This window comes from Carcharodon carcharias, chromosome 28 (genome assembly GCF_017639515.1).
Source record: "Carcharodon carcharias isolate sCarCar2 chromosome 28, sCarCar2.pri, whole genome shotgun sequence".
In the NCBI taxonomy this organism is placed as follows: domain Eukaryota; kingdom Metazoa; phylum Chordata; class Chondrichthyes; order Lamniformes; family Lamnidae; genus Carcharodon; species Carcharodon carcharias.
The window spans coordinates 31,864,556-31,877,280 of NC_054494.1; the positions used below are offsets into that span (position 1 = coordinate 31,864,556).

At 40.5% G+C, this 12,725-nt stretch overlaps 1 protein-coding gene across 3 annotated transcripts in view; it reads right to left on the minus strand.

Moving 5' to 3' along the window:
- The window catches only part of sec24c (SEC24 homolog C, COPII coat complex component), a 79,905-nt gene that overhangs the window by 41,556 nt on the left and 25,624 nt on the right, over positions 1–12,725 (minus strand). For 2 of the 3 annotated variants that reach the window (XM_041176460.1, XM_041176461.1), the window contains 5 exons: positions 9,719–9,851; positions 8,044–8,204; positions 4,291–4,707; positions 3,086–3,210; positions 534–602 (listed from right to left, as the gene is read on the minus strand). In XM_041176460.1, the coding sequence (XP_041032394.1) occupies positions 534–602; positions 3,086–3,210; positions 4,291–4,707; positions 8,044–8,204; positions 9,719–9,851 (905 nt within the window). The remainder of the gene's footprint in view (positions 1–533; positions 603–3,085; positions 3,211–4,290; positions 4,708–8,043; positions 8,205–9,718; positions 9,852–12,725) is intronic. The other variant, XM_041176462.1, reaches the window with a different exon arrangement.

A 12,725-nucleotide genomic window follows, 5' to 3' on the forward strand; every position in this document is an offset into this window, starting at 1 on the left:
TGGGAAACAATGAAATGAATGTGGAAGAGCCAAAATGATCTACATTCTTTGAACAGGCTATTGATGTAGGTGTAATGGGAAAGAACAGTGACTTTAACAAAAAAACAAAGTTAGTCAGTGCTGCAAATTAAAGCTAAGACAAGTGTTCACCAAGCTGAAGTAGGCACGTTTTGATCTGATTTTTAGCTGTACAATTGTAACTACTATTGTCAGTAAGGTACCAAAGTAGATCACCAGGATAATTTTCTCAACATTAACCAATCCAGGAGTTATTTGGTACTGTCAGAAAGATTTGCATTGTAAAAATTCACTTGGAAAGGGTACAATTTGGTGTTAAGTCATTTAACTGATGCAATAATGTAGTATTGTAAAGTGGGATGTAGAGAGCGAAGTGCAATTAAGCTGACAAGATTTTGTGACCTTACAGCATGTATCTGACATATGAAAATCAACAAGCCTTTTGGAATTAAAAGCAAAGGCAGCAATGCAGAAAGTAACAGCACACATACATACATACATACAAGCAGACTTACTGGACTAGGAATTGCATCTGGATCTATTCTATGTCTTGTTTTCTGTTGAGGTGGCAGTTCATTAAGTGGCTTAAAAAGGCACAAATGAGCAGCAAAATAGGAGAGAAACAGAAGAGTAACAATTGTTACTTCTATCTTCCCACACTAATGGTGCCAAATCAGCAAGTCCTTTGACATACGTTCACACATACATCACTGCACATGCAAGCTGTGTTATTCAGTTAAACTGATTATCTGTTCACTTTAATGCCATATGCAGGGCTCTTCACATTTCATAGCTTTAATATTAAAAAGCTCAAAGCAAGATTGCGAGTTTTTAGAAAATATTCTGGCAAGAGTGATAATTTCATAAGCAAAAACAGTGTTATAGCTTCTCAACGTTGTACTTGCCCAATGTTAACTCAGAGAAATTAGATAAAGTATTTTTTTAAACAGCAATACAGCATGATCGTATTCATTCAAGCTTATGTGATGTAAAGTTTTAATGCCCCTTTTTAGTCTCCTTTTCAGTCTCCTTCAAGCCACTTACCTAAACATATCCAGCCGAGAGTTCTGAGTTGTCCAAACTATTGAGTACCTAGAACCACTGTATTATTAAATATCGGCTGTGTAAAGGTGATGACAGCAGAGGAACCTCTCAATCTGGGAAGCAGTTAGTGACGTTTTGACAGTTAAAGCACCCTAACCAGACTTTACTCCCAAGAACCTGCCAAGATGGTGTGACTTGACAAAAAAATTAACTGCAACTGATAATTTACTTTCTGCTATCCAAGGCTTCCATTCAAATGCTGCATGTCTACAAAAACCTCAGGAACACTCCAGGATGCTGGCTGTTCCTGGCCTATCATTTAAACCAGATTCTTGTTCAATGGCTTTTTGTTAATATTTCCTCAAATGGATCAGTTGGAGTGAGGTAGTTGCAGGAAGAGGCTGACAGCAATTTACTTAGAACAAATAACAATTGAGAGCACAGCCAGTACCTTCCCCAGAAACTGGACATAAGGTCCAAAGATACAAGATCTGTGATCACCAACATCTGTTTTCATGAGTCTTTAACAAAACTGAATGGAAAGGCTTAAAGCCATCACAAAAGGTCGAAACTGACAAGGAATGCCAGTTAACTCAACCATCCAGAAAGAGTCTCACCATCTACGAGTTTAAATGATTTGAGTTATCATCTCCACTACCTTAACCAAAAGTCTATTCCATGTACTTGTCACAATCTGCAAATAACATTTTTCAACAATCCTAAAGTCACCCTTAACTAACTTGATTTGTGTCCCCTTAGCATTTATGTGTTCTCCATAATTAAAGGTTATTATTAGTTACCAGTAACAGACTAGCCTCGTTATGATGCCACCATGGGTTACAAATCAAACGTTGGTATCACAGAAAATCTCAAGAAGAGCCAACAGCTGAGTACCTGCTTCTAGCTCAGACCTGCTCTCCTGCCTGACTGACTCCACGATCCGTCTCTTGCTCTCCTCTCCGGTTCCTGTTCGCATGTATTGAGTGAGAAGCAAAGATGAAGGGAGAGGAGAGAAACCAACAGACTTGACAGGCGAGCAGGAATAGACAAGGAGGAGGCGAGCGCATTACAGTATCAATTAATCACAGGGCGTAGAGCCCCAGGCTGAAGCACCAGAAAAGCTGCAACCTGGGCAACTAGAGGTGCAGGCAAAGAATGGCTGGAACTGAAAGAGCTGAAAAGGAGAAAGGAGCCCAAAAAATTAGTGCATCAGGAACAGACTAGCCTGTTCCAACGAAGTTTCAGTACCAACCACCACAATCAGAGTGCAGGGCACCAGGCTGAAGCAGAGGGGATTGGAGCCAGTTCCTGTGCAATCATATATGTAACACAACACTTTAGTGCAGGAACTATTACTGTGAAGATGTGCTGTAAGCAGGTTGCATTACTCATACAGTTATTAGACAGTGCATTAATACAAATTTCTAAACAGGAGTGAAAACATGTTCAGATGTAAGATGTACACATGTAAAGAAAAATAAATGGAAATTATATTGAAGTCTCCCCAACAAGTTTGCAAACAATGGACAGATGCAATAAAATCCTTGTAACAAGCAATTTAGACCAGAAAATGAGAATTTTTTTTATTCGCTCATGGGATGTGGGTGTTGCTGGCAAGCCCAGCAATTGTCATCCATCCCTAATTACCGTTGAGAACACTTAAGAGTCAACCACATTGCTGTGGGTCTGGAGTCACGTGTAGGTCAGACCAGGTAACAACTGATTTCCTTCTCTTAAGGACATACCTGAACCAGACGGGTCTCTACAACATTCGAGCATAGTTTCATGTTGCAGTTACTGAGACCAGCGTTCAATTGCCCAATTTTTAATGGAATTTAAATTCCCTAAGCTGCTGTGGTGAGAATTGAATCCTTGCCCCACAGAGAATTAAACCAAGCCTCTGGATTACTGGTTCAGTGACATTATCACTATGCCACCATCTCCCTCTAAAATGTACAAGCAATTCTACTAACACTAGAACACAGCAGCCAGAGGTATGACAGTTAAAAATTGTGGTGCTTACAGGGCTAGGGATGCTGTCTGGGTCCAATCGTTTTTGTTGTGGTTGGGGTTGACTGCTGTAAGTTGGTGCTCCAGTGTAAGGTGCAGCATAATTTGGCTGGGGCGCCCTCATTTGTCCAAAAGAACCTGCAAGGGCATTACAAATCAAGGAAAACTGAGTCGCAGATGTCACTTCCGAGTATCACAAAACCAAGAAATACTAGAGCAGCACAGCTGGGTATCAGCAAAATATAGAGTGCAGCCATCTATACACAGATCTTAATGAGGCAGACCAGTGCTGCTGCAAATTAGATTATTCAAACTACATCAGTTTTTGCACAAATCCACTGACAAACTGAATATCATAAGTATATTTTTAACAGGTTATAACAGGACACATCTAACAGAAACAAGGTGTATTAAAATGATGATGGAGGTCATTCACCCCTTCAGGCCTGTGCCAGCTCTTTGAAAGTTATCAAATTAGTCGCACTCCCCTGCTCTTTCCCCACAGTCCTGCAAATGTTTCCTTTGAATTGAAACATTCCCTTTGAATCTTCTTCCACCACTCTTTCAGGCAGTGCATTCCAGGTCATCATAAGTAAAAAAAGCATTCATATTCCTCCTTGATGCTTTTTTTTTGCCAATTATCTAGCACAGTATTCATATAGAGGATGATGCAATAATCTGGATTGCTGTAGAGGTGGAGCAGGAGGCTGTGCTAGAACATTAGGAATCTCAATGTCCCTGAATTGCATAGCACTTAAAATCACTATGTTCAACCCTGGTGCATTCTTGGCAGCCTCTAATTAGTTTGGCGTACATAATTAAAGGCAAGTACCAGAAATTCGACCTGTACCTGTATTCCATTTCTTTGAAATGATCCAATAAAACGTTACCAAAATGTGTAATTTTCATCTCAGAAGTTTCACAACCCCTCCCTCACCCCTTCCCTGTTTAATTACTTAGGTTTTAAATGAAAAATCTAACTTTAATTTATGTTGCAGTAGTAGTAAGCAGATTTCCTGGAATGATGCCGGCGCAAATTAGCATGTGCTGCAACTGGGGCCAAGCAGGAGGGGCAGATCAACACAAGGTGGCATGACCTGGTTAACATATATACAATAATTGATTGTTCTTTTTAAGGGGAATATGTCACACAGCAGAAAGCAAGTCAACCCTACTGCTTAAAGAGCTGCTGCAAGTATTAAGCATATACAAACTCACCATTCTGTTGAGGTATAAATCCCTGACTAGGTTGTGTTGGATGCACTTGAAAGCCCTGAGTTGGTGGACCGGGCACTACCCCTGGCATTCCAGGCTGAGGACCTGCAGGTCTGTGATTAGGTTGGGGTGGGTAATGTCCTGTCGGAGGCTGGGACGGGGGGAAGCCTGTCAGAGACTGTCCTGGCAGTGGTGGCCCGTGCATCGCTGTTGGTCTTGGCACTCCAGATGGAGGAGGGAGATTCATGCCCGCAGATGTGGGAGGAGAGGTGAAAGTTGTCACTGGGGCTGACTGACCAGGAAAGGGAAGCTGAGGAGGGTTACCACTCTGTGGTACGTTCGAGGCAATATTCTGTAGCGGAGTAGAATATTGTGTGTACACTGCTGGTCCTGTGGTTTGACGATGAGAAGTTGGTGGTCCTGTGAACAAAAGACATTACAGTCACAGAATTATTCCAAAAGTAAACACAATAGATTGATTTGCAATGGTTCTCAGATGAAACAGATAGCAAGACAATTGGAAATAAGTATGCACTTGTAGTTTCGCAGCCCACAGCTTGTGTCTGGGTGAATGCATATAGCTTGCATTAACTGGGCAACAGAGTATTTGTAATGTGTGCAGAGAGGGAGACAAATAATCCAGCATAAACAGCTACTGCATCAATTAAGGCTAGTAGGACATCACAGAAAATATACTCAAAAATTAAGAGCCAGTTGCGGGTGGCACCTGATGTTGTTAACAAATGACAGACATATGTCAAAAGAAAGCACCATATCCACTGAAACAAAAACAAAAACTGCTGGAAAAACTCAGCAGGTCTGACAGCATCTGTGGAGGGAAAGACAGAGTTAACGTTTCGAGTCCGTATGACTCTTCTCCAGAAAGGCTTTTACCATATCCGCTGGTACTGGCTGTACCATAACTGCAACAGTTATAAAGGGTTGTGTGTCAAGATAATTTACAGCTGAAATCTGTTTTAAACACAACCTAATGGATTTTATAACAATAACAGGTTCTATTTATGTAGCTCCTTTATCATAATTTGGTCAAAAAATATGATTTTCATGAGTATTTTAAAAGAAGGAAAGAGAAATACAGAACTTTGGTTTTCCCAATGTTTAGTTGGAGGAAACTTCCACTCATCCCTTCCTGGATTTCAGACAAGCAGTGGGACAATTAGAGTTGGGAGACAGAGAGAAGCAGTGGTGAGGTAGAACTGGTTGTTGCCAGAAGACTTATGACACAATGATTCTGGGTGACATTGCCAAGGATCTCGCAAAGATCTGCATAGGGGCCCCAACGAGTCACCGTTTTTATTAATGACTTAGATGATGGAATAGCAAGTCACATATTCAAATTTGCCAATGAACAAAGGTAGACAGCATTGTAAACAGTGCAGATGGAAATGTAAAATTGCAAAGATGTTGACAGGTTAAGTGAATGGACAAGACTGGCAAATGGATTTCAATATAATCAAATGTGAGGTCATCCACTTTGGACCTAAAAAGGGGACTTTCTACATGGTGAAGAATTAGAAACAGTGGAAGCCCAAAGAGACTTGGGGGTTCAGGTACATTGATCATTAAAATGTAATGAACAAGTACACCAAAAGGCCAAAGGAATGCTGGAGAAATAAAATACAAAGGGATAGAATACAAGGGGATAGAAATTATGCTTCAGCTGGATAAAGCCCTGGTTAGACCACATCAGGAGTACTGTGGGCAGTTCTGTGCAGCACATCTTAAGAAGGATACATTGGCTTTCCATGTAGTCCAGTGTAGAGTTACCAAAATGATACTTGGACTTCAAGGGTTAAATTTCAAGGAGAGTTTATACAAACTAGGGTTGTGTTCCCTGGAATTGAGGTGATTAGGTTTTGATTTGATCAAAGGGGAACAGATAAGTTAGACGGAAACTATTTTGACTGGTTGGGGGTGGCTAGGGCAAGGGGGCAATGTCTAAATATTAGAGCCCGAGCCTTCAGAAGTAAAGTCAGAAATAAAAGGGAGAAATGTGGAACTGTCAGCTGCAAAGGGCAATTAATTCTCGATAAATTGTTAGTTTTGAATCTGAGATTCGGATTTTTGTTAACAAACAGTATTAAGGGATACGTGGGGAGATGGTGGCAGAGTGGTAATGTCATTGGACTAGTAATCCAGAGGTCCAGGCTAATGCTCAAATCCTACCATGGCAGCTGCTGGGATTCAAATTCAATTAATAATATAAACCAGTCTCAGTATTTTTGTCGTAATACCTTTCTGATTCACTCATGTCCTTTAGGGAAGGAAATCTGCCATCCTTACCTGGTCTGGCCTACATGTGACTCCAGACCCTCAGCGATGTGGTTGACTCTCAACCTCTGAAATGGTCTAGCAAGCCTAGTTCAACAGCAATTAGGGATGGGCAACAAATGCTGTCCCTCCCAGCAACGCCTACATCCCATGAAAGAAGAAAAAAAATACGGGGCAAAAATGCATTAATGAGGTTAAGTCACAGATCATCCATGATCTAATGGAAGGGCAGAACATGATTGAGGTGCTAAATGGCCTCCTCTTGTCCCTATGTCCCATGTAGACAAGAAAAAGGGGACCAAGGGTAGATTCTTGGAGAACACTAAATTGTAACAAGGGAGCAGGAAGAGAAGCCATTGTGGGTAAAGGCTTTTTAAAAAAAACTTAGGTAAAAGTCAGAATTTTAAGCGATCCCACTATCTGGGGGGGCAGAATCAAACTAATCACAGAACTGGCTATGGGACTCTGAGCTGACAAATAGTTACCATTAATATACTGAAGTAGAATAACAAGTTTTTTTCCCTGTCCAAATGACAGTGAATTCATCCACAAATATTTTCTCACGAATTCACAAGTAATTATCTAGCTCCCAAATATTGATCTTCTCATTTTGCACTTCACCTTCATCATAATAATAAGACAAGCATAAAGAGAAGCCTAATGTGTATGTCACTCATAGCAACATGCAGGTCTGTGCCCACGAGGCCTTGATCTCTGCCAGGTCATCAAGAGATGGGGAAAGAGGGCGATAAGAAACCCACATTCCATACCATGGAGAGAAAGCCAGAGAGTTAAGTCATTCCATTCCTGTAGATGTGGCAGTTCATGCAGAAATGGCTTTGGATGCCAGCAAAGCTGTCCATCTACAGTACCAAGAGACAGATTATACCAGTGGCTGAATTCATCCAATTGTGGAAAGGTTATCCCAGGCTGCTCCTGCACATTTGCTGGCACGTGGTTGCAGAAGAGCAAAGACAGAGATATGCTTCTTAAACAGTGAGGAGAATGAGGCCATGCTTAAGTGAAATGTTTAAAAGGATTGTGATTATTAAGATACAACTAACAATTTAAGAAAGTGTGTAAAACAGGTCAGTCTGTTTTATTTTTGTGTAAAACAGGGGAATGTCTCAAACAAAAATGCAGGTTGTGCATTTATCCATATGTGGCTAGACTCAGTCAAAATTCTAGTTGTGTAATGTGTTAACCAATTCACATTTCAGCCATTTGTAAATGATAATGAGATGAAATGGGAGGTGACTCGCATGGAATACCCACATCAACCAGTTGGGATGAATGGCCTGTTTCTGTGCTGTGAATTTTATGTAATGAAAAGTTTTTTTAAAAAAACTTTAAATATGGTTTTCAAAATGGCAGTTCAGATTGATATATTTTAAACATGAGAACATTTTGGTCTTTGAAGATGACTTTAACTGCACACAATCCCATCAGCTTAACATTGCTTACCATAACTCTGACTGACAGGTGGTGGTGCATTACTGGTAGAACCACTGATCTGCATTGCTGCCATCTGATTTGGTAACTGCTGAGCATTACTGGCCGGAGGTGCATATTGTTGATATGGCATCGGCTGACTACCAGGCATGTACGACTGAGACACTGGAAACCTGTAAAAGGGTTTCAACAGTTAAGATTCCTGCATTCACAGGAAATTATTTCAATACAGTTAGTGGAAAATTTTCATCCTGGCTTTGCAATTAAACCACGCAGACTCAGCGACATGACTGAGTCAGCAACATATTGAACAACTACTCTGAACCCAAGTGATTTAACTTCCTTCTGCAAAGCACTCGGACTCTAAGGCTGCATTTGTATTATCACATTTCAGCTGATGTAAAGTGGTTTATGGGGAAGGGATGACTTCGAGCAAAATAAAAAAATAACTGAAGACCTCAAAAGCTATGAGGTATGAGATGCCCTCCATGAGTCTGTCCCAAACGGTTTGAGTACCCAAGCACACAGTATAATTCCAGGCTCAGTATCAGGACACTTGTATAAAGAGTTGAATTTGCTTGCTTTTCTTCTCTCCCAACACAGCTTCGGTTGAAATGCGGGCCTCATTGGAGGGAACTAGTTTGCTGAACTTTCCTCCAGTTTGAAGGAGCTGGAATCATTGAAGAGCCATTAATCCAGGATTCCACATCAGTTAAGGCTCACGGTGTCAGCTCTAATGCTGCAGCAGCTGTCTCATCAGCGTTCAATACATAAGCAAAAATATTACATAAAATAGCTGGAAACATTACTTTTTAAGAATAGAAAAAGCACACGTTTAGAAGGGGTATTGATCTTGTTATCCAAAATCCAACTACACTTCTTTTGGGCAAATTATGTTTTGGCTGATTTCAGTAAGGCAGAGCATTTACATTTAAACTCAAATAAAAACTAGAACCAAGGTTTAAAATGATGACAGTGTATCAAAGATTAGGTAGAAACAGACATTCCAATAATTGAGGGGGCATAAATATTAATAAAAGATTATATCTAAGTAATTTAGGGCAGCAAACAGGGGAATCTTTTCTTAGTTACATGGAGGATTGAAGCTTTAAAGTTTACACCGAAGCAGACATCACATCAACATTTAAGAATCAATTTGGAAGGTGGTTGAAGGGAATGGTAAGAAAAGGATAAACAATGAGCACCTGGGATTAAGACTATTGCATACATGGAGAATAAACAACATGGAATGGTTGGGCTGAACTGCTTGTTTTAGTGTGGTATTTTAATGTAATTTTATATAATTAACATTTTCAATTTGAACATTCTTATGTAGAGTTCAGTCCTCTCCCATGGACTTTCTACATGTTCTTCCCTAATGAGTAATGGACGGAGGACATTGGGACATCTTGGCTAACAAATGTCATCACTGTACAAGTTTTGAAACAAGTAATATTAACATTGGGCTTAAGCATAAATTTTTGAAACCTATTCTGTAGTGACCAGTATATCTTAAAGTCACATTATGTGTAGAATACATGTTTTGTAGTTACAGGCCTGTAACTCACTGAGGGTTCAGAGGGTATCAAAGCTCAAGTTCAGGTCCTCTGAACTCTTAAGTGTACTGGTCGTTGTCTCAATACATATATTCTGGCCCAGTCATTTTAAGTACAAATTGTATACAAACCTTTGCATCTGGTCAGACATTGCAGGACCATTCTGTATGTCTCCCTGCCCATACTGGTTATAGGCTGTCGATTGTGCAGCTGTTGAGGGAGGTAATGAGGTTGGGGGTGCTCCGGATGTTGGCCTTAAGGGACCTACAAAATACAAAAAAGACACTTTAGCATTTGAAATCCCCATAAAATGAGGAATGCTATTAGCCCTGGAGTGCATTTGCTTATTCATGAATTTTGAGATGCCGCTAGCACAATACAGAAATCAAAATTCCTTATTATGTGTAAGTAAAACCAGCAGCTTCTTTTGCAACTAGTAAAATTCTGAAATTTCATTTGAACTTGTGTCACCAAAATCAACAGTTCTAAATCCAGATCAGGTAAGTCTGTGTAAAATAGACAAACCATACTAAAAGTCTATCTTTTAGATATATGCACACAATAATTACTTTTTAATGTAAAACTTAAAGACAACCGTAACATTACAGAGATCATTTTGTAGGTTGCTGCCCATTCCCTTCTGTGACTTGGTGAAATGTGATGGGGATTTCTTGACAGGATTAGCAGTGTTCTGAATTTTCAAAGCAGCTTAATCCTGTCATGCTAATTGTGCCCAGTTCTGAAACACACTGGAAGAATTAGAAGGACACAAAGGCCGTATCTTACCAGATATGACAAAAACATAAAATGGGTTATTCATTGCTCCCTCAACCACACAGGGTAAAGCCATCATAGTGATCATGTTGCTTCCATCTGTGCTGAGTTTGCTGGAGAAGATGTAGGGGCCCTGGTATCTCTGATCTAGCGAAAGGGGGGCATAGGGAGAGAGGAAAATATTGTCGAGATTTCAGCGTGTGACTGCTACACAGCAGCGGGTGCTGGGCAACAATAGATTTGACTATTTGACTAGTTCGCACTGCCCTCCACCGTCAAACAAAGCTTTCTCCATAAACGACACTTGGGAAAGCAATGACAGGCTCCTGCTATCCACAGAAATATGCCACCAGTTCAGGGAATCAATATTGAGGAGATCAACAACATCCATTCTCTGTCAATAGAGATGGTTCTCCTGCTAGATCTTGACTCCATATGGAGTGTAACAGTTCTCTACTAGCAAAGACGCACAAATAGTTGTGGTGAAATTAGCCTCTTTATTGCAACAGTATTTTAAATCCCCATCCCATGCTATTCCATCCTTCCCATGCCATCACTCTCATGCCATACCCATTCCATTCATCCTTCTCAAATCATCCCCATCCCATCCCCTATTCCACATTTCCCTCGCCAACCCCATCCTCCCTTGCTGTCCCCCTCTCTCCCATGTCATCTCCCCGCCAGAAAAAAGTGGACAGGAAAACTGTGCACCATCCATAATGATAACACAAAGTTTAGTTATTTGCACTTGCAGAGTAAAAGCATCTCATAAATTTAGTGAATTAGCTGATGCTGTGAGATCTTTCTTGATTGATATCTGCATTATGCCACTGGAATCAGAAGTGGTACGGAACCTGCAAATTAGGTCACTTCTACTAGACATCTTCTTGGGGCAAATCTTAAACCTGAAGCAACTTATGGGGCCGAGTTCGATGAGGGGCCTTTCTGAGGGTACTGATAGGAAGAAGGAAGCTGGGGGCTTACCCAGGAAAGAGTTAAACCCGGAAAGGCAGTTGGTGAGTTGGAAAGTAATGGACAAGGGAGGTGGAGGTTTATGGGGATTGGGGGGAGGGGTGCTGTACTAAAGTACCAGAGAGGATAGAAATTAAAAGGGGCATGACAGGAAGGGGAAGAGACAGGAGGCAAGAACCTAGAGGGAGAAAGAAAAGACAGAGGATAACTAAGATAGAAGTAATGATATAAAAATAGAAAATGCTGGGAAAAACTCAGCAGGTCTGGCAGCATCTGTGGAGAGAGAAACAGAGTTAATGTTTCAAGTCCGTATGACACTTCTTCAGGGCTGAGTGTATCAGGTTTCTCTGCAGCTCTCTTTGTTAAGTCTTGAGCTCAGAGACATTGAGTCTGGGGGTCCATTGATTGAGTTCCTGTTCGTGCCCAGACAACGGAGCTGTAAATTCCTCAAATGGTTTCGCATTTGAGTGTCTTTTCACGGGAGCATCTTTCACCCATGGACATTTATATCTTAATGACTTTCCGGAAGTGTGTTCAGACATAAGTTAATCCTTTGTCTGTGCTGAAGTTACAGATGGTCTCCTGGCCTTTGGTTGTTTGATTGTTCACTTTGTCCAATTGTCCATTTTTTAAAGTCAATTTTTAATAAGTCCACATTGGATAGAGTCTATATCTTAAAAGTTAGGAATATGATATCTTTACTGGACATGACAGATTATAACAGATATATCCTGGCTGTTAGCAGAGGATAAAGGGGAGACAATGAAAGAGATTCAAAGTTCAAGTCTGTGGTAGGATGAAGTTGACTTCTAGATGGGGTGCAGTCAACTTGGAACACCGATGAACTGATGTCCAGGTTTTGTGTTAGATGGGAAGGACAACAGTTGATGTACCTCTGATGGTTTTAAAGCAGCATGGAAACTAAAATCCAATTAAGGTCACAAATTTTCATCCTTCCTAGAGACGCACTGTACAAAAGGTTATAAGCGTCTAAAGCTGATGATGCACTATGAAAAATTAATGCCTTGTGTAGAAAGATTAAAAATCTTGGCTTAGTTCCTGCTGAAATATTAAACAGCGAAAGGTCCAGCAACAGTAAACTTAACTAAAACAAAATTAGAACTTACTCTTGGCTTCATTCTCCAAAAAGGCTGAATCTTAAATTCGCAAAGTTCTCTTACCAAATGAGACAATTTGTCTTAATTACAGAAAATTTTGTACTGAAGCTCTGATCACCAAAAATGAAACTTTTCTTCAAAAATGGTGACTGGTATTTAAATTTAAACAGTGTCTTTGAGGCAACTGAAGTTCAGACATAAATTCAAACAAGGGTCAAAGATGCAGAAATCCTTGAAGATGTGGCCTTCCACTAGCCCTGCTTGTGAAAGGAAT